Source organism: Stegostoma tigrinum, chromosome 28 (genome assembly GCF_030684315.1).
Source record: "Stegostoma tigrinum isolate sSteTig4 chromosome 28, sSteTig4.hap1, whole genome shotgun sequence".
In the NCBI taxonomy this organism is placed as follows: Eukaryota; Metazoa; Chordata; class Chondrichthyes; order Orectolobiformes; family Stegostomatidae; genus Stegostoma; species Stegostoma tigrinum.
Genome location: NC_081381.1, coordinates 45,585,024 through 45,607,238, shown reverse-complemented (window position 1 = coordinate 45,607,238; position 22,215 = coordinate 45,585,024). Strand labels below are relative to the sequence as shown.

The 22,215-nt window shown below is 40.1% G+C and overlaps 1 protein-coding gene across 6 annotated transcripts in view; it reads right to left on the bottom strand.

The window, feature by feature from the left end:
* The window catches only part of usp48 (ubiquitin specific peptidase 48), a 135,690-nt gene that overhangs the window by 19,753 nt on the left and 93,722 nt on the right, over positions 1-22,215 (bottom strand). Inside the window, exons 16-23 of one of the 6 annotated variants that reach the window (XM_048561611.2) lie at positions 21,303-21,427; positions 19,673-19,798; positions 11,526-11,587; positions 10,111-10,221; positions 7,327-7,460; positions 4,950-5,056; positions 1,612-1,716; positions 252-416 (exon numbers count right to left, since the gene is read on the bottom strand). In XM_048561611.2, coding sequence (XP_048417568.1) covers positions 252-416; positions 1,612-1,716; positions 4,950-5,056; positions 7,327-7,460; positions 10,111-10,221; positions 11,526-11,587; positions 19,673-19,798; positions 21,303-21,427 — 935 coding nt within the window. Of the gene's footprint in view, positions 1-251; positions 417-1,611; positions 1,717-4,949; positions 5,057-7,326; positions 7,461-10,110; positions 10,222-11,525; positions 11,588-19,672; positions 19,799-21,302; positions 21,428-22,215 lie in introns of those variants that run through there. The other 5 variants (XM_048561612.2, XM_048561613.2, XM_048561615.2 and 2 more) reach the window with 5 other exon arrangements.

Here is a 22,215-nt window from a genome sequence, read left to right as displayed (position 1 = left end):
AAAATTTTCAGATCGTGATTAAGTGATCCAATAAATTCATGACTTTGACAGATATCAACTTCCCAGAATAGCTTATTTCTCGTAATGTACATCCAACTGTCTTTTGAAAGCTTTTATAATGGTTAATTTCAATAGTTCTGCACTTATTTCACAAATAAAATCTGCCAGAAAATCTGACAGTTGCATAAACAGGAACTAAATGTCACCAAAATGTAGGTCTAATTTGCCTAAAACGTTTGAAAATAATTTACCTGTATTTTCAACTCTTTGAGAGTTTGATTCGCCGACACGATGAGCTCCTTTTCTCCACGAACTCTGTGCCGTGTGCTACGTCGAATTCCTTGTTTATAGTATGTGCTGCTGTTACCACCACCAATACAAGGGTGTGTGAGCTTCCGCCGTTTCGCTCCATTATTCTGAAAGCAGAAGGTTTGACATCTATGTGGTTAAAGCAAAAGTAGAGAAACTTGATCTATCAATTTCTGCATTGAATTAGCATGGAACATGGAGGACATTTAAAGTTCGTAGACTCCAAATTATATTATTTAATTCACTGTAAATGCTATACAAGATGCTCACTGATTAGCTGTGGTACGTCCAGAACATGTACACAGCTTTGCTTGTACCTCTTGTGTTATTCCCTTTAGAAAAATTGCTTATTTGTAACGCTTTCAAGGTTCTGAAGAAAGATTATGTCTGAAACTTCACTGATGATTTGCAGATGCTGACTGAACAGCTGACATTTTCTGTTTTTTGATTCAGATTTCCACCATCTGAAGTGTTATTTTTAAAATTTGATCTGATGAAAACAGATGTTCTTTGCGCAACCATCCTACTTTCCAGTCCTTAACACTTCAGAGGAAGCAAGGGCATCATCAGTAAGAGTCTACTCTACAAAGTTTGACACAGAGACAAGAACAGCCTTCGGATCTACAGAGCATTGTTGAGCTGAATTGTTCAGCACATCAACAGGAGTATAAAGAGCTTGCTTCTAAACAACACTCAATACTGAATCACAATCGGTATTTGTGGATGGACCTTGCCCAATGCTAACTCGAATCAAGATACTCTGAAGGGGTTCCTCTGAAAGGCTGTAAAGCATGTTCAGTTGACAACTTAAAATTCCAGCATTAATTGTTTTTTTTATGCACAGAGGTACTGTCCCTCAGCATCAGTCACCAGATGGAGGTAAACATAATCACTTGAAGTGCAACAGTGCTAACCAGCCTCTTGTTAGGAGGGTACCAGTTTATTCAGAAAACTTGGAAGGTACATGAGGACCACATGTAAATTGCCACTGATATAAAAGACAAATTCTAAGTTAACATCTGTAAAATATCATAAATTAATAGTGCAACAAAATAATCTGATCTAAAAATAATTTATTTTTCAGTCATCTAATACAACGTGACTAAATATCACCAAGAAATTGGCTTCAGTTGCAGCAAAGTTTATGTATGGTAGTCAAAGCGATCTCAAACTGTTCCTCCAATGTCCCAGCTGAATGACTTACCATAAATTCAAAAATAAGTTACACTGTTACAAGATTCCTTCCAACCACTCTATAAAATTTTCAAGGTACCGTTCAAATAGAATAAAACAACACACTACCTGGTTAAAGTCAGGATCCTTCTCTCCTTCCACCTTGCATTCCTCTCTCTCCTCCTCTGCCTCTGAACCACTTAAATTTAGCTCTGGGGCACCTTCTTTCATCACCTGAGAAATAAAGGACTGATCATGTAATATACACAATAACTAGCTTGCTTCAAGGCAAACACAGCTATACTTGAATTAGGCAGCAATGTAATTTACATTGATTGTATGTTACAACAGTTTGTTCATTCATTCTGCAACTGCCATGCTGATGATGACTGACAGGAATGTCATGGGCAAAACGTTCAGTCACCTCAGCATATCACTTGCTGCTGAACCAGTGAGTATTACCATTGTACAAATCACACAATGCAAACAAGAACAGATAGCTTCTTCAACTGTAGCATTCTGATGGCCATAAATGAATTACATTATGGAACAAAGATATGTAAAGTCATAAACTAATTTACGGTATTTCATTCCGTTAACTTCAACTACATTTTATAATCACAGTTCCAAGAAAATCATGAAAGGAAACTACAAGTTCAGGTATTAGAAAACTGAAAAAAAACGAACTGGATTGTTAGTCTGAACAGGAGAAAATGATCTTCAGATAAGTTTACGAGGGTCTGCTAAAAGAACTTGAGCAGTGAGGAGCTAAACTGATCAGTAGAACCTCCAAGGTAATAATTTTAGGATTGCTACCTGAGTCATGGGCAAACTGGCATAGGGTAAATGAAATCAAGTTAAACGTATGTCTCAACAATTTGTGCAGATATGGGCAGATACAAGACAGATATTCGGACTTTGGTCACAGATCAGCCGTGATCTCACTGAACGATACAACAGGTTTGAGGGGCTGAATGGCCTACTCCTGTTCCTGCTCCTACAGAGTTTGGAGAGGGGATACACAACAAAAGGACAGCTATTCAGGTAATGATGTCCAGAGTCTTACAGGAAAGGACAATGCGTATTATAAACTTCTAAAAAGCAGCAAATAGGGTCAAAGCAGGTGAAAAGACAATATTAGTGGCTCTTTACTTGAGTGCACCTAGTATTCAGAACAAGAAATAATTAATGGTACAAATACAACTTAATGGTTACGATTTTAAAGTCATTATGGAAATACAGTCACAAGGTGACCGAAGCTAGCTAACTGAACCCTAAATATTCAGAGAAATTTGACTTTCTGAATTGATAGGCCGGAAAGAAAAGCAGCTGGGCTGGCTTTGTTAGAGAATGAAGAGATATATGTATGATCTTCAGACTGAAAGATGTAGAGTTGACATGGGCAGCTCAAAGAAATAGTCGAGAGAAATGACATTGGGGAAGTCACGTATACAGGCCCCTAGCATTAGCTATACCAGAAGATAGAGAATAGATCAGCTGATAATCAGGGCACGCGAATGACGCAGTCATCATTAATCATGGGTGACTTTAATTTTTAAGTAGACTGGGAAATTCAAATTGACAATAGTAGCCACAGAATTCATTCAGTGTATTTAGGACAACTCCCTAGAATGATATGTTGAGGATCGAACCAGACATCGTTATTTTTTTTATCTGGCATGTTTAATAATTTAATAAATGATCTCAGAGTAAAAGATCTCCTACGAAACAGTGACCATAACATGATAGAATTAAGTGTACAGTTTGAGATGAAGGAACTTGTCAGAAACAGCTATGTGATACTTGAACAAGGTAATTGTAAAGATATAAAGGGCAGAGGTGGCTGGTATGGACTGGGAAAGGAATTGAGCAGAAAATGATGATTGAGGAACAATGGTACATTTACGAAAATTATTTACAGCTCACAGCAAAGATACATTGTAGCAAAGAAAAAAAGTTCTAGACAGGGGATAACCCAATCATAGTTAACCATGCAAGTTGAGGCTGATGTCGAACTGAACGAAAATAAACATACCACATGACAAAGATTAGAGGATTGAGCAAGTTTTCTGTAAACCAAATCATAACCAAAAAGAATAAAAAAGGGAGGAAAATAAACTTTAAGGGTAAATTAGCAAGTAATACAAAAATAGACCTCACGAACTTCTTTAAATATAGGAAGAGACAGACCAAAGTGAACGTAAGTCCCTGAGAGAATGAGGCTGAAGAGATAAGGAGGAAGAACCAGGAAATGGCAGAGCAGTTGAATAAATACTTTCAGTCAGTCTCTACAGTGAAATATATTAATAATGTTCCAAAAATACTAAAACAAGGAGCAAAAGAAGGGAATGAAATAAATAGAGGCAGTAGGAACGGCCGATGCTGGACAATCGGAGATAACACGGTATAGAGCTGGATGAACACAGAAAAAGGTCTGAAGAAGGGTCTCGACCCGAAATGTCAACTTTCCTCCTCCTCTGATGCTGCTTGGCCTGCTGTGTTCATCCAGCTTTATATAATGAAATAAATACCATAACTACCATTAGAGAAAAAAGTAATAAAAAGAAACAAATGGGACTGCAGGCAGACAAGTCCCCCTGACCTAATGAGTCATATCCTAAGATATTAATGGAAATAACCACAAAGATGGTAGGTGCACTAGGGAAATGCAAAGGGAACATCAATGATTTAAAGATCCATAGATTCCAGAAAGGTCTGGGAACATTAGAAAACTGTTAATGTAACACCCACAGTCACAAAAAAAATATCTACATGCCAGTTAACATCTGCCATTGGGAAAATGTTACTTTATTATAAAGAATGTAAATACAGAGCAATTAGAGACATATATAAAACAAGTAGAGTCAACATGCCTCGAAATTCATCAGCTTTAAGTCCTGTCACTTTCTTTAATTTTATTTACTTCTTCATGCCATTTTCTCTGTGTATGTCACACTCACTAGACTTTTGGTTCCTGGCCATATTTCCAGAATGTTATTTGTTTTCCACTGTGAAGACTTGCACAAAATATGTAAATCTGTGCAATCTACTTAATTTTTTTCCTGTCACTGCCTCAAAGGAGACTTACGTTTATTTTAGCTAATGTCTTTTTTTAAAAAAACATAGCCATTAAAATTTTTGCAACCTGTTTTTATCTCTCTGGCTAGTTAACGCTACTTCTCATATCCTTTGTCCATTTTTTTGCTGAATTGTAAAATCCTCCTAAAAATCAATGTCCACTTTTTTTTGGCAAGATTACATGGCTCTTCATCCAATTTTTAAACTCTTCCTGTTGGCCACAGGTAAAGCAGCATGACAGCAATACGTGATAAACAATCAAACATTATAATTTACAAAGAGACTGTGATTTGACATTATACAAGGGTAAAACATACTTTATATTAAATGCTACCTTTTTAAAATACAATTTGCACAGGAATAGAATTTATAAAACAGAAAAGTCTTACCTTGATACTCTCCACTACTTTTCGGATATAGATAGTGGCCTGTGTGTACTCTCTTAAATCTCGCTGCTGTTGACAAAGTAAACCTTCCCGACATTCTCCGCAAAGATCTAGACATTAAAAATTAAACTTTGCAATTTTTTTGTTTTATAAACTTCAATTGGTCTGTTGATGTTATAAAGATTGCTATGAGTTCATTGGGCTTTAGCAGCCCCATCCCAGTTGATACTCTGATCATCTGTCCACCCTGACCATTGGTAGGCAGCTTTTTTCATGGTTATGCAATTTCAGCAAATCCAGAGCAAAATGTAGCCTATGGGAGATTGAGGGCCATCTTTCTTAAAATGCAGAACATTCCTAATTCTTCCAGTGCTACATTCAGTTAAATAAATTTCAACTTGCCACCTGACTTCGAGCAAACAAGGTTGATGTGATGTCAAGTCACACCCATCATGACAGAGAAGCCTCAAACAACTCTAAAGACCATTATATGCATTGGCAAAGAATCTTTTGCATGTTGCAGGTGTTAGACTAGAAGAAAAATCTTTTGCCCTTTCCTATAATGACAGGGAACACACCTTAATAAAATATGCACACGCTTCTTGGCTGCCATTGTGCGGCGCCAGTAGCCCTTCAGCACCCAAATCCATGCGCAGTCCAATTTCAAAAACATTGTTGACTTAGTCCATTGATCATAGAATCAGAGAATCATAGAATTCCTACAGTGTGGAAACAGGCCCTTTGGCCCAACAAGCCCACACTAACCCTCAGAGCAACCCATCCAGACCGATTCTTGATTACTTTCGCATTAGTACAGCACTATTCAACTACACTTGGTATAACTTTAAAATCTTCCAATTGAGTATAAGAAACAAGATCAACTTAAACTATGTGGTTCAATAACTTGCTTAATAGTGGCTAATATGCGTGACATGTAACGAAGATGAATTCAGTTGCTGCTTTACTAGATTAGCAAAGAATCTCATCAATCTGATTTATTTCTAATGCGCCAATATAATGAACGTGGGATGTGAAAAACTCGTTACAAAGTAAGCATGGCTATGTTATGCTTTCACCTTGCAAAATTTCATGTAGGTAATGGATTGGGTTTGGCTGACTGGGGTTACACGTCAGGTTGAGGGAGGCCAAATTATGGATCTGAGCAGACATTACTCCACAGCAGCACAGCTGAACACGTGATAACAGAGCGTGGAGCTGGAGGAGCACAACAGGCCAGGCAGCTTCAGAGGAGCTGGAAAGTTGACATTTCGGACCGGGACCCTTCTTCAGAAATGGGGGAGGGGGAAAGAGGGAAGGGAGCTCTGAAATAAAGAGAGAGGAGGGTAGGGTTGGGGAAGGTGGGTGGAAATGGGATAGGTGAGTGCAGGTAGGCTGTGGTGGGGATTGGTCAGTGAGGTGGGAGGAGCGGATAGGTGGGAGAGAAGATGGACAGGTTGTGTCACGTCAAGGTGGCAGGGATGAGAGGGATGAGTTGGTCATGGGATGAGGCTGGGGGTGGGGAGATTTTGAAACTGGCAAACTCCCAAGGCAGAATATGAGGTGCTGTTCCTCCAGTTTCCAGGTGATGTTACAATGGCACTGGAGGAAGCCGAGGATGGACCTGTCGCTCAGGGAATGGGAGGGGAAGTTGAAATGGCTTGCAAGTGGAAGATGTTGTTTGTTGGGAACAGAGCACAGGTGCTCTACAAAGCGGTCTCCCAGTCTTTGCTTGATCTCACTGATGTAGAGGCGGCCACATCGGGAGTAGCGGATGCAACAGACCACACAGACTGATGAGCAGGTGAACCTCTGTCTGATGTGAAAGGTTTGTCTGTGGGGGCCAGGGAATTGCAAGTCTTGGAGGAGGTGGAGGGTGTGGGTGGTGTCCCAGACGTAGGTGCGGAGTTTCTGGACCAGAGCGAGAAAACAGACTCAAGGTAGGTGGAGATAAATTCAATGGAGTAGGAGCAGGCGCGGGCAGAGACAACATGGCAGCCGAGGCAGTCGTGTTTGTGGATTTTGAGGTAGGTGATAAAAACATGACTTGTGATCATATACAAGAATACACAGTGTATCACCAATTTCACAGAGACTCTGCACATTCAGTGATTGCCATATTGGGATACAAACAGAATTTCACCTGCACCACAGGTTTTAAACATAATAACAAACACCATGCAATTGCAAAGAGTGCAATTATAACGGGAATGATCAGATTAACAGATTTTTGCAACTAGTATTTGAAAATTCTTCACAAAGCAGGGACTATGGAAAGCAACAGTCCTTTCAAAGAAAAGAAAATTGAAATTAATGGCAGAACGTAACAAGTCAGCAAACGACACACTTTTTTGCCAACACTCACGCAGGGAACCATGCTTACCAGGACTGGTGGTATATTCCAGCTGAACTGTGCCACTTTCTCCAGTGCTCATCAAACGAATAATTTTAATCGTATTATCAACAACAAATAATTTGTGGATGATTTCCCATTCATTTGGCCATAAAAGAGCTACACTGTGCAAAGGAAGATACAGGTTATTGAATGTTGAAAGAACGTTGAACGTTTATTTAAACAAAACCACAAAAGCTAAAGAGGGTTAATACTCAGAAATAGCACAAATATTACAAGACTTTTTAGTCAAACAGTAAATAAAAGTTATTTACATGAAGATCAAAACTTATCCTTGGTATGATAGGTTTGACTGGGCAGAGTAATTTAAACCAACCAGATTTATTTGTTCAGCTCTCTCCAGTCTTAACTTTCAATCCATCTAAGTCACTATCACCACAACAGTTTAAAGAGTAGCCATAGATATTTCCATCAAAAATAATGAATTTCTTGCTGCAGGTGGAATGTCTTCCATCCTTTTTAAAGGAGTTCAGCAGCTACATGTAAATAAAAACTGCCATCAGTGCATGGTAAAAGTTGCCAAATTCACTGTCTCTTAAACAATATGCAATTCTGATCTAAGTCCCATATCATCGGTGTCTCAATTTGAGACAGGCTTCCAGTTGCAGGAGGACAAACCAACCTTTTGGTTACTAAGTTGGTACTGCTAACCTTAAAAATGATGACCAAAGCACAGCTCCTGGACATCTTAGAATAGGAACAATGCGCAGACTCAGATGTAGCTTTCTGCCTGTAGAGTGATTGGATAAGGGCTGAGAGAAGTCAACCACAGGAAGTACAACAACTTGTACTTATACAGTCCCTTTAAACTTGTCAAATGCCTTGACCAGAAGTAGATATTAAGGCAAGTGGAGGTAGGTCTTAAGAAGCATCTTTCAGGAAGAAATAGAGGGAGGAAGGCAGCGAGGTTTTTGGAGCGAATTCCAGAGTTTAGGCCTTGGCAGCTGAAGACAAGTTCACTAAGTGAGAACTGATTAAAACTGGGGAAGGCAAGAGAATCCAGAATTAAATGCAAGCTTTTTGGGAGGTTTGAGGCCTGTGAATTACAGAATAGGTGTGTCAAGGATTTGAAAATAAGAATGAGAATTTTTTTAAATCAAGGTGCATCAATTGATGAATTCATGAGGCTGTTGAAGGTTATAGGCAAAAATCTCAAAATAAATGTTTCCTTTCCTGTACTGATAAGATTTTGTCCCATTGTTAAGAGAGATTTACTGACTTTTTGATTCAATGGATTGCAAGCGCTCTGCATGGACACACTTAAATTCAGAAGCTATTACATTCTGGTTCCTTGCCTCAGGAATGAGATACCTGTCACAGAGGGAAAGCTCAGTCAGTTCACCAGAATAATTCCAGGGATTTGGGATTTTCCAATGAGAGACTGAGGAGCCTGATCCTGCATTCTCTGCTGTTTAGAAGGATGAGAGGTGATCTCATAAAAGCTTACAATTTTCTTTTACAAAAAAAAAAGGTTGAGTAGAATAAGAAAGGATGTTTTTGGTGGGGTCTTGAACCAAAGAACACATTCACAGAATAAAATGCAAGCCATTTAGAATGTGATGAGTTCGCTCAGATGGTGGTGAATCTTTGGAACTCTTTACCTCAGAGGGTTGTGGAACTCAAGTCACCCAGCAAGTTCAATTGAGAGATTTCTAATTACTAATGACATATAGGATATGGGGAGAGCACAGGAACATGGAAATAAGGCAGATGATCATCAGCCATGATCTACACCAGCGAAGCAGGCTGGTAAAGCATACTGGCCCAGTAGTTAGATCTAGTTGAAGTTTCTAGCATGCTCATTTAGAAATGACTGACAAAACAGGACCAAATTGAAGTTTTTTGGCAGCCAGAACTTGAACACTGAAGAGAGAAGCATGTTGCCAAAACTTTTCATCCTACACTCATCTGGACAAACCTAAGAATTCCAAATTTCAAACGAATACGACTATCTATACTGCAGGAGAAAATGACAAATCAACTCTAATTGACCAAGGCACAACTTTGAAGAAAGCAAGAAGGAAATTTATACGGGGGAAGGATTTCCAGTTTTTGAATATCATGTAGGGAAAAAAATGGCATCCTGATTTCACTCCCAAATCATTAAGTACTAATTTTGTGTCCCCATGATATTGATCTCCCTCCCAGGAAAAATGATTTCAACCTCAGAGGAAAGTCATTTCTGTTGACGTGATGTTCTTCTATATCCTATTTAAGGGCTTAAATATTTTTGCTATTTTCTCAGGCAAAACCATTTATAATTTCTCTAAGTGCCACATCAGCTCCTTTCAACGTTTTAAACAAATCAAAGAACTCGTCTATCCCCTAGAGTCAAGGAAATACAAGCCAAGTTCATGCAACTGGACTTAACCCTGTAAATCCCACCATCATTCTGTCAATCTGCAATAGATTCCTTATCAGTTAGGGCTGATTGTTCCAGCAGTAGTACCCAAAAGATTGAATACCGTCATTCCAATAGAGCTGAAGGAGGCTACATAAAATAGAAGCATAGCTTGCTTTGCTTTGTACCCCATTTCATTTCAAATCATCCTCCAACTTTTGGCAGCAGCATCTTTCTTTACACAGAGACTGAATCACCAAGGGGACACGACTCGTAATCTTAATTTCAATGAAATATGTTACTGAAGGAAACAACTGATTTTGTCCCATCGGAACTTGGTTGTCTATAAAGAGAGATTAAAAGCTTTAGTCTCTGCAGGCAAGCACAATTAAGAAAGGTGGAATAAGACTCACTGTTTTGAATCCTCTTTGGTCATCGATTCTGCTGTAAACATGAGACCTCCATGCGGACAGAGAAGTGCATTGTTGCCCACAGATGATACAGGACTGCATTTTGTTGGCTTCCTTCAGAAAACAGAATCAAATGAATGCACAGAGGAGGGATTTATAGGAATGCAACACATTCAACATCAAAGTAGAACTTTTGGGCCTTACAGTGAATCTATTTGACATCTTAATTAAAAGATTACTAAACTGCAGATATTATTCTAAGATCTATATTCAATTAGCACCACACAGTCATTTTTCTGCATCAGGTATTGCATCTCCTGGTTTAAAACTTTGTTATGCATTTATATGCATATGGTTTGATGATACTCTGTTCTTCCAGTGTAGTGTCATTAATGATGCTAAGTGTGCTGCTGGACCAGATACCTTCCACCTGAGCCATAAACTTGTTGCAACTCAACACAGGCAAAGCTTGAAGCCTTTTTTGCTCAATTGTCACCAACAGCAATGTAGCACTGGTGCAAGTTCCATCAAACAGTGAAAGGATTGAGAAAGCATTAGGTGATAGGATGTGATTTCAAAGTATTGTAGCAGACAACGAAGCTTGGTTATAAACATATCGGAATATTTGTGTAATTAATTATGCACGTGAAAGTTTACCATATATAGTCTTTTTTTTTAAGAAGATAGCATAACTTCCATATACAAATGAAATGTCCAACACTATCTCATTGGTTTTGGTACCTTACCAGATACTCAATCCTCCTCTCTCCCTGCTGCTCACAGGGCCTGTTTTGGAACTTTAACACTGCTCTTTCCAAAACCAGGGACAAAGTGACCTTACCGATGCAGTTAGGATTTGAACACACAAAACAGAAAACCTTCCCAGTATCAAGTTACACAGAGGTAATTTAGAAAGACTTGTATTTGAAAGTTAGCTACCGTCAAAAAATGCTTACAATTTTAAAATACACTAAAAATCACAAGTCTGCAACAATAATTACCAAACTAGGCACTTTGAAATGTAAAACCTAATATTTCCAAAATAAGTTTGACAGTTGAAGTAACAACCTATTTATAATTGAAAATGTACAACTGTGCTATCGTCCAATAAAGCCCAATATGCATCAGCATCTAATATTAGGTGATGCCTGTATTCTCTGTGTGACTCTACATTGTTCAAGTGAGGCAATATTCTGGGGGGGATCTTTCCATTTACATGCGGAGTTGTTCAAATAGTAATCCATCTTCAAAAAGCCAAAATGCGAATTATGATTGACCAACAACCAAAAGAACCATAATTATTTTCTTGTCCACTCCCAAAACATCGTGGACGGCAGTCTAAAATTTAACTTGACCAATTTCAGACATGTAATTAAACCATAAAGAAATACGCAAAAACAGAAAAAGCAAAACATCACCTGATAAACTTCTTCCATTCTTCAACAAAAAACTGGGAAACAATGTACAGAACATCTGTCTCCTGGAAAACACGCATTAAGACAGGTCAATAAAACCCTGCAAGATCATGCAATTTAAGTCAATCTGTGAAAGCATTTTTCTAGTACATTGCAATCTGCAGACAGGCTTATTTCAAATGAAATGCTTAAGAGACAACACAATTTACAGCTTTTAACAAAGCTTCTTCGATAATATACTTCAAGCACTCAACATATATCACTTGTAACTTGAAAACTTGCTGTCATCCTGGTTAAACATCAAATTATATTAGTTCTCCATATTAATAGGACTCAGCTCGCTTTGCTAAAATGAGTCCAACTCTTCCACTCAAGAGGAAAAATCAGTCAGTGCAAAATGCCAAGACAGTAATACTGGCTAATTTGCGAATGAGTAATGTGCCATCATGGTGGCTCAGTGGTTAGCACTGCTGCCTCAGCGCCAGGGGCCCAAGTTCGATTCCAACCTTGGGCGACTGTCTGTGTGGAGTTTGCACATTCTCCCCGTGTCTACTCCAGTTTCCTCCCTCAGTCTAAGATATACAAGGTAGGTGGATTGGCCATGCTAAATTGCCCATAGTGTTCAGGGATGTGTAGGTTAGGATGGGTTATAGAGAGATGGGTCTGGGTGGGATGCTCCAAGGATTGGTGTGGACTTGTGGGTGAAGGGCCTGTGTCCACATTGTAAAGAATATAACCCTTTCCACGAGTTTGCTTGTCCCCCTTTTCATTACATTTGTAATAATCTACAAGTGATCCAAACCCTGTGCTCTAGCCTCTTTCATCAAAACTCCAGGCTTCCTCTTCATAGTGCTGCTAAAATCCTGGCATGATATCTGGCATCATGGCAAATTGCATGTTCTGACGTTACCAATATTACTGCTGACACAAGTTACATTTGTCTGCTTCTCAAATGACTACTCTACCATCAGAGATAGCAAAAACTGCAGATGCTGGAGTCAGAGTCAATACTGTATGGAGATGGAGGAACACAGGTCAGGCAGTGTCAGAGGAACAGGCAAGTCGACATTTCGGTCCTGGACCCTTCATGAGGACTAGGGAGGAGAAAAGGAGCTGGGAAATAAATAGGCGTGGGGCTGGAGGAAGGTGGTTACAATGGTGATAGGTGGATGCAGGTAGAGGTAGCAGGATTGGTTAGTAGGAAGGGCGAGGTGGATAGGTGGGGAAATCCACAATCCACAAACCCGACTGCCTGGCTGACCCATTGCCTCTGCCTGGTCCTGCCCTGCTGAACTCATCTTCGTTTACCTTGACTCTGTCTTTTCTCCCCCGGTCTAGGAGCTCCCCACCTACATTCAAGGAACCACCCTCCACCTCCTCAGACTTACAATTCTCCAGTCCCAAAACCTCATCTTCAACATTGACATCCAGTCCCTGTACACTTGTATCTCCCACACAGAAGGCCTAAAAGCCCTCCACTTCTTCCTGTCCCGCAGGCCCAACAAGTCCCCATCCACCAACACCATCCTCCACGTAATGGAACTGTCCTTACCCTCAATGAATTTTCCTTTAACTCCTCCCACTTCCTACAAACCAAAGGGATGGCTATGGGCACTAATGAGTCCAAACTATGCCTCCCTCTTTGAGGGACATGTGGAACAGTCCCTCTTCCACCGTTACACCAGCAGCATCCCTCACATCTTCCACTGCTACATTGATGGCTGAATCTGTGCTGCCTTGTGTTCCCATAAGAAGCTTGAACAGTTGATCAACTTTACTAACACCTTTCACCCCAACTTCAAATTCACCTGGACCATCTCCAATATCTCCTTCCTGGGGCTCTGTCTCCATATCTGGTAACCGTCGCAGCACCAACACCTATTTCAAACCCACTGATTCCCATAGCTACCTTGACTACACCTCCTCCTGCAAGAATGTGATTCCCTTCCTCCCAATTCCTCTGCCTCCACTGCATTTGCTCCCAAGATGGAGCATTCCACTCCTGGATATCCCAAATGTCCTCCAACTATCCCCTGTTGATCAAAAACGTCCTCAATCTCATGCATTTCCCGCACTTCTGCCCTCAAACCCCCAACCTCCAAACAAAAATAAAGACAGAGACCCCTAGTGCTCACATATCACCCCACCAAGCTCCACATCCAACATATCATTCTCCGCCACCTACAACCCAACCGCACAATCAAAGAGATATTTCCCTCCCCACCCCATCTGCCTTTCGAAGGGACTTTTCACTCGGCAATTCCCTCATCTGCTCCACACTCCCCACCAACCCCACTACCCCCAGCACCTTTCCCTGTAACAGCAGGACGTGCTACACCTCCCCACTTGCCTCCATCCAAGGCCCAAAGCAAATGCTTCATATCCAACAGGGGTTCACCTGCACTTCTGTCAACTTGATCTACTGTATCTGTTGCTCCCAATGTGGCCTCCTCTACATGGTGAGACTCAATGACCGATTTTTGGAGCACCTGCACTTTGTACACTATAACCAAAAACACCTTCCAGTTGTTAACCATTTTAACTCCCCTTCCCACTCCCTTGGTGACACGTCCATTCTGGGCCTCCTCCAGTGTCACAATGATGCCACACACAAACTGGAGGAACAACACCTCGTATTCTGCCTTGGGGTCCTGCAGCCTGATGACCTGAACACAGAATTCACCAATTTCAAAATCTCCAACTGCCCCCAACCTCAGCCTCATTCTATGTCCATCCCTTACTCTCATCCCCACCTCTTTGACCTGACACAACCTGTCCACCTTCTTCTCCACCTACACACCCCACCCTTCCCACTGACCAATCCCCACTACCCTACATGCATCCAGCTATAGCCATCCCACTTACTAACCTCTGCTCCACCCCTTCCCTCTATTTATTTCCCAGCTCCATAAGACCACAAGACATAGGAGTGGATGGCAGGCCATTTGGCCCATCAAGTCCACTCCGCCATTTAAATCATGGCTGATGAGCATTTCAACTCCACTTCCCTGCACTCTCCCCGCAGCCCTTGATTCCTTCCAAGATCAAGAATTTGTTGATCTCTGCCTTGAAGGCATCTAACGTCCCAGCCTCCACTGCACTCCATGGCAATGAATTCCACAAGCCCACCACTCTCTGGCAGAAGAAACATCGTCTCATTTCCATTTTAAATTTACCCCCTCTAATTTTAAGGCTGTGCCCACGGGTCCTAGTCTCCCTGCCTAACGGAAACAACTTCCTAGCATCCACCCCTTCTAAGCCATACATTATCTTCTAAGTTTCTATTAGATCGCCCCTCAATCTTCTAAACTCTAATGAATACAATCCCAGGATCCTTAGCCGTTCATCATATGTTAAACCTACCATTCCAGGGATCATCCGTGTGAATCTCCGCTAGACACGCTCCAGGGCTAGTATGTCCTTCCTGAAGTGTGAGGCCCAAAATTGGACACAGTATTCTAAATGGGGCCTAACTAGAGCTTTATAAAGTCTCAGAAGCATATCGCTGCTTTTATATTCCAACCCTCTTGAGATAAACGACAACATTACATTCGCTTTCTTAATCACGAACTCTACCTGCAAGTTAACCTTTAGAGAATCCTGGACCAACACTCCCAGATCCCTTTGTACTTCTGCTTTACGAATTTTCTCACCATTTAGAAAATAGTCCATGCCTGTATTCTTTTTTCCAAAGTGCAAAACCTCACATTTGCTCACATTGAATTTCATCAGCCATTTCCTGGACCACTCTCCCAGACTGTCTAAATCTTTCTGCAGCTTCTCCACCTCCTCAGTACTACCTGCCTGTCCACCTATCTTCGTATCATCGGCGAACTTTGCCCAGAATGCCCCTAGTCCCTTCATCCAGATCATTAATATATAAGCTGCGGCCCCAACACTGAACCCTGCAGGACACCACTTGTCACCGTTGCCATTCTGAAAAAGAGCCTTTTATCCCAACTCTCTGCCTTCTGTCAGACAGCCAATCCTCAATCCAAGCCAGTAGCTCACCTCGAACGCCATGGACCCTCACCTTGCTCAGTAGCCTCCCGTGAGGCACCGTATCAAAGGCCTTTTGGAAGTCTATATAGATAACATCTGCTGGGTTTCCCTGGTCTAACATACTTGTTACCTCTTCTAAGAATTCTAACAGGTTTGTCAGGCACAACCTCCCCTTACTAAATCCATGCTGGCTTGTTCTAATCTGACCCTGCACTTCCAGCAATTTAGAAATCTCATCCTTGACAATGGATTCTAGAATTTTACCAACTACTGAGGTTAGGCTAATTGGCCTATAATTTTCCATCTTTTGCCTTGATCCTTTTTTAAACAAGGGGGTTACAACAGCAATTTTCCAATCATCTGGGACTTTCCCTGACTCCAGTGACTTTTGAAAAATCACAACCAATGTCTTTGCTATTTCCTCAGCCACCTCCCCTCGACTCTAGGATGTAGTCCATTGGGGCCAGGAGATTTGTTAATTTTTAGACCTTTTAGCTTTTCTAGCACTTTCTCTTTTGTAATGCCTACCATACTCCACTCTGCCCCCTGACTCTCCCTAATTGTTGGCATACTACTCATGTCTTCCACTGTGAAGACTGACGCAAAGTACTTATTAAGTTCTTCAGCTATTTCCTCATCTCCCATCACTGTCCTTCCAGCATCAATATGGCGTGGCCCAATGTCTACTTTGCCTCTTGTTTGTTTCTTATGTATTGAAAGAAACTTTTACTATCATTTCTAAATATTACTAGCTAGCCTACCTTCATGTCTGATCCTCGCCTTCCTTATTGCTCTCTTTGTTATCCTCCGTTTGTTTTGTAGCCTTCCCAATCTTCTGATTTCCCAGTGCTCTTGGCCACTTTATAGGCTGTCTCTTTTTCTTTGATACATTTCCTGACTTCCTTTATTAGCCATGGCTATCTAATCCCATCCCGGATAATCTTCCTTTTCTTTAGAATGAACCTCTGTCCGGTGTCCTCAATTACACCCAGCAACTTCTGCCATTGTTGCTCTACAGTCTTCCCCACCAGGCTCTGCTCCCTTCCCCCTCCCCATCCTGGAGGAGGGTCCAGGCCTGAAACATTGACTCTACTGCTCCTCTGATGCTGCCTTCCTTGCTGTGTTCCTCCAGCTCCACACCATATTGACTCTAACCATCCGAACACATCCACCCCACTTTCCATTCCAAAAAAGTCAGAGCTATTTGCATCACAGATTTAACAATCACTCAGGTAATTCATCACTCAGGTAATTCATTCGCATTATCCTTTGCTCAAAAGAAAATGCTGTCAGATTTCAATTCTCATGTAATTTTTAATTTTCCACTCAATATTTGAATGTTATTCTATCACGAGCAATGTGTCTCAATCAACTTTCTCAATTTCAAAAGTTCAAATAAACAATGTAATCAGCCTCTCTTCTCCAAACAGAGCCAGCTTGTCTTTCAATACCATTCCTCAATCATTTTCGCTTCGGTGAAGCAATCTATTTCTCTTCAACCACATTTCAGACTCAAAATTTGATGACAACTAAGAGTTAATTTTGACAGCATGATCCGAGTGAATAAACATTGCCTCGATGAGTGCATTGACCTGTGATTCTCATACAAAATGATCATTCATTCTACTACATTAAGAAAGTCTTGGATCTTTCATAATTTTAGGACATCCCAAAGCATCGTAGGACCAGATACTTTAGAAATATGTTGTTACCATATTGTAAAAAACACAGCTGCTAATTTATCCATAACAAGATACCACAATCACTTATGAGATAATGAGAAGATAATCTCCACATTGGTCAAGAAGATCTCCCATTCTACAAACAGCTGATATGAACTTGCATATCCACTAGTCAGCAGTTAGGGAAGAATTAAATCTTTCACATTCAAGAGAACAGAATGAGAAACATGTATATAAGAAACTTATTCAATGTCAGGTCTTAATGCAGTTACTACAGGAAGCAATACAGAAGTTAGTATTCAAACTAGTGCAAGATGCTATTTTAGAGACAGCCAAAAAGCATATAGATTGTTAGGAGCAGAATCTGGGACTAGGACAAGAAGAGGGGGGTGAAAAGAGGGTAGAAGAGGAAAGGCTCCCACTAGATTTATTTTTTCATATTAAGATGCAGGGTGCAGCTGTTAAGGCCCATTTGGGTAAGATGATGAGGATTCAGGCCTATATATCATTTTTGCATGCAACAGCGTGGGAGAAATGGACTAATGGATTGCCTTGAAGCTGCTGCTACACAGTTAAAATTGCTGCAGTCACCTGCCTGTAAAGGCCATTGACTTCCTGGGTCTGCTCATTTGCCTCGTATCAACAATTTTTCATAAAAATTAACTCGTGTTGCATGAAGAAAAATATTCTCCCTCCAAGTATCAACAATGTTAGGAAAGACTGGGGAGATTATGCTTCATAACAATTATTCTGTTAAAATAGACTGCCTATTGGTCCAACACTACGTTACTTAATCTAATAAGAAAGGAAAACGTGCAAGCAAATACAGATAGCAACAGAGAGCTTAAAAAAAGTTCATGTCATAAGTGTAATTGGAGAGGAAGTCCCTTTTTGTGAAAGAAGGGACAAGGAGGTCCAACTGCAAAGGCAAACATAGAGCTTTGCTTCCAAATGGAACTGTGCCAAAATGGGGGTTTGGGTTATGAGGACTCCTGAGTGCTCACCATCGTAGTGCTCCAGCTAGTTCTACATCCAACTGAATGAAGCATTTGCATCAAACAGCTCAAAGTCCAGCCCTTGCTAAATGATGAAGTAAGGAACATAATAAGCTCCAACTGTTCTAAATCACGACTCGGTTTTGCTCCCAACTTGTAAGGAAATAAAAATATTTCTGACACCTTATGACTTCTCTGTCTAGTGGACCCATGTGCCTCATTGTAGTGCTGTCAACACCAACTTGCATTTATAGTTACTCTCAGAATGGTCCCTAAAATAGAGCAAAACAGGGTAACCCACCCTGGGTTCTGTGCTTTGAGGGCCCGTGCAAAGGCCTTGGTCATCTAGGAGGAACTGAAAGCCAGGCTGAGGGTAACCTTGGAATAGGTGGGAGCAACACCTAGTTACTTTTCACTTTGCTTCTGGTTTAGTCTGAAGGCAAGGCGCATGGAACTCTTGTTCCCCATGACTCTCCCTACGCTAGAGAGTATGATTTGTCCTTGACCCACAGCTCTTCTATGGTGGCTCTGGTCACTCTTTAAAAAAAGCTACTACCTGGTCTCACAACTGTTCTGCTACAATGTTGATAAAGTGATGAATTGCCCCTTTCTCCACTGAGAGAACAAAAGACTCTACAAATGTTGCACAACAATAACCTACAGGGGATGATATACCTACTCCTGCTAAATCCTGAATGCCAATAGTGAGGTCTGAATACGTACTGGTCAATGAGCACAAGAGATGCAAGCACAGCTATCTGCAGCCAAAAAACTAAATACAAAAGCATTTAAACAGTATAAAGCGATGTTCAAATTTCTCCAAATTCTTATGGGACACAAACTTTGCACTTCCATGTTGAGATGATCTTAACATCTTTTTTGTTTGTGTAATATTCCAAGAAAAGCACTAAAAGCAAAAACTTTGAAAATTCTCAACTGCTTCGCACTGAATGATATGGCCAATGAAGATTCTGCATGCAGACTGTGGGAAAGTTTTGAAAAAAGTATAAAGGACCTTGGTAAATATTTTACTGGTGGAAACTGGGCCCAAAACAGCACCTGTGTGCTTTACATACTAGTGTGTTGAGGCAAAGTGAGGAAATTTTCCCCTGACTCATCAGATCAGTCATATAGTGACAATGTCCTCAGATGAAACTAATGCAAGCTCAGAAAATGCTAAAGTATGTCACAGCATTACTTCAAAGAGTGAGAATTTCAATATTTGTTCTTAATTCATGCTGTCTAATGGCAGATAAGCTGGTCACTCAGCCTTATAGCAGTTATCCAATTATACTTATATTTATCCAAATATGAATCACTTCTCTCACAACTGTGTAACTACAGTTGCTTACCCAAGATATACACCAATATTTCACATGCCAGCTTTAATGGAAACAGAAAAACCTTTGTTTTGTTGCTTTCATGACTGAATAGTTAATAACACATGGGATTTCTCCATCAAGCTGCTTACCTCAGGCCATTTGATTAGCAGCGGTCTATTCTTATCTTGAAAAAGACACAGAAGTGCTGATTTCTGCTCATTTGCCATCATCTTGCTCAGAGTCTCATTTTCCTCACCCTCCTTCTCTAATACCTTCTCCAAAAAACAGAAGGCTTAAAGTTAGTAATATGAAATGCTGCTGAATAGGTTTCAGCAGGTACATAGTGCCCAAATCTGGAGATCCTTCCATGATGCCAGTTCATTTGGGCAGTGCAGAGGGATTTTATGAGAGCAAGGAAAAGTATGAGCATCTTCAGCTATGCAAACAGACTGGAGAAGTTGGATTTGTTCTGCTTAAAGATGACAGAGGCAATTTGATAGAGGTGATAAAAATTGAGGCATTTGCTTAAGTATGCTTTCGGTGGCAAAACAGTTGATAACTAAAGGATAGACTGAAGGCAACCCCAGCAGGAATGAGTTTTTAAAAATTATGCAGCAAGTTATGATGATTTGCAATGCAATGCCCAAGGGAATACTGGAAACAGATTGAGCAGCATTTTCAAAAGCAAATCAAGATGATACTGTTTAAAAGAAAACTATTCCAGAGATCAAGGAAAAGAGTGGGTCACTGGGAATAATTTGATTCTTTGTTCAACAAAAGAAGTGATGAATGGACTCCTTCTCTGCAAGATTCATTTTGTAATGATCTGCAAGTACATGGACTTAAAACCATAACTTCCTAATTATACAGTTAAAAAAAAAGACCAAACAAGTGATACAAAGACAAAATATTTCACTAAACTATTCCACAGCTACATCAAAAAAGACTACGTAAACTAACATTATATTGCACAGAAATTAGGTCACAGGGTGACACAAGAGCTGGATTAACATTCGTCTTGGAATAGGGAAACATGAGGGAAAGTAAACATTAACTCGTCAAAGTCCAGTTCATTCAAAAAACATCATACCCCTGTATAATATTTTCAGAACATGTGGAATGAGGTCCCTGAATTACACTGAAGAAATATTTATTAGATGACACAAACTAGGGAGCAATAGTGTACTTGACGCTGAGATTGACTGTAACAAAATACAAGAGGACATTCATTAACCTGTCGAATGGACAGCAGACTTATTTCAAAATAGCCAAATAAGGTGGTGCATTTTGTTTAAATATCTATGGAAAGTAAAAGTCTGAATGAGGTGGAGGCATAAAAGGAGCATAGGAAAAAAAAATAGAAAAATCACAAAGGCACTTCACAGGTTAATATCGTCATTACAAAAATTGAACAACCAAAATTTATTACTCAAGGGTCAAAGAGCAGAGAAGATGCAGAATGTCAGACCACATTCTCAGCAAAGTGTCTTTATATTCTATGGAGAAAGTGCAAACAATTTTATTAAAATGTTAAGAGAACTGAGAATTACTGTGTAATTTCTCCCAAAAAAGAGTGAGACTCACTAAAATATCTGTGGGCAACATGCCAGAGGTGTTTTAAGGTGTGAAAGGATTTGACTGGGTAGACTAATATCTAGTTGGATTTTGTTAATCTCTTCTGAGGAAGCACCTTGTCCCTCTGCAAGAAACAAATCAACAACTTTTAAAACAATCAGATTCAGGCTCATTGCTTTTTTAGTAATCTAGTATTGCTATTACCTGACACTGTACACAAGGCGAGTGATAATGTGGGAACTCAGGTGACTTTGGGAAATAAGCCTTTAGTCTATTCCACGTTTCAACAGACACAAGTCTTCTTTCAGTTTCAGATGTGCATAAATCGCCTGTTAAAAATATTTATGAATTATTAAATCTCAGTTTATCTGGCTAAATTACAAACACAATACTCTTTACAGCCTCAAAGACCTTCCAAGCTTTAGACGATGGCCGTGAGGCAGATATAGGAGTTTCATCTAAATATCCAAAGACAAAATCTAAGTTCCACAATTTCTTGATCAGTACTTGGGAACATTAGACATATAGACATTTAAATTAGGAATACGAGTAGGGCATTCAGCCCCTCGAGCTTGGTCTGCCATTCAAAATGGGACTGCAGCACCAACTCCATTTTCCTGTCCAACCTTTTCCAAACAGCATAAGCTTTAACCAGCACCTCCTCCAAAAATCACAGAATCAAAACAACGTCCCAGGTATCAGCATATTTTCTTTTAACTACTTGTATGGCATTTAGTTCTCTTCTTAAATAAGGATACCAAAGCTGCACACAGTACAACTGTGAACTAGTTAATGCACTACAAAAATGCAACAAAACATCTGTACTTTCATATTTCACTCCCTTGTAATTAAAAGCAAAACAAATCATTTGTTTCCTAATCACTTGCCCTACCTGCATACTAGCTTTAAGTATTGGTCCTGGATATCCAGGTCTTCTTGTCTTTCTACAATGTTTCTCCATTTAAATAGTATGCTGTTTTTCTACTCATTCTGCTGGAACAGATGAGTTCACAGTATACTACATACCTGTCTGACAAACTTATGCTCAATCATGTAATCTATCTCGTGGATTTTTACCTTATTTTTCTCATCTTGGTTTTGTACTTTGAATAAGACC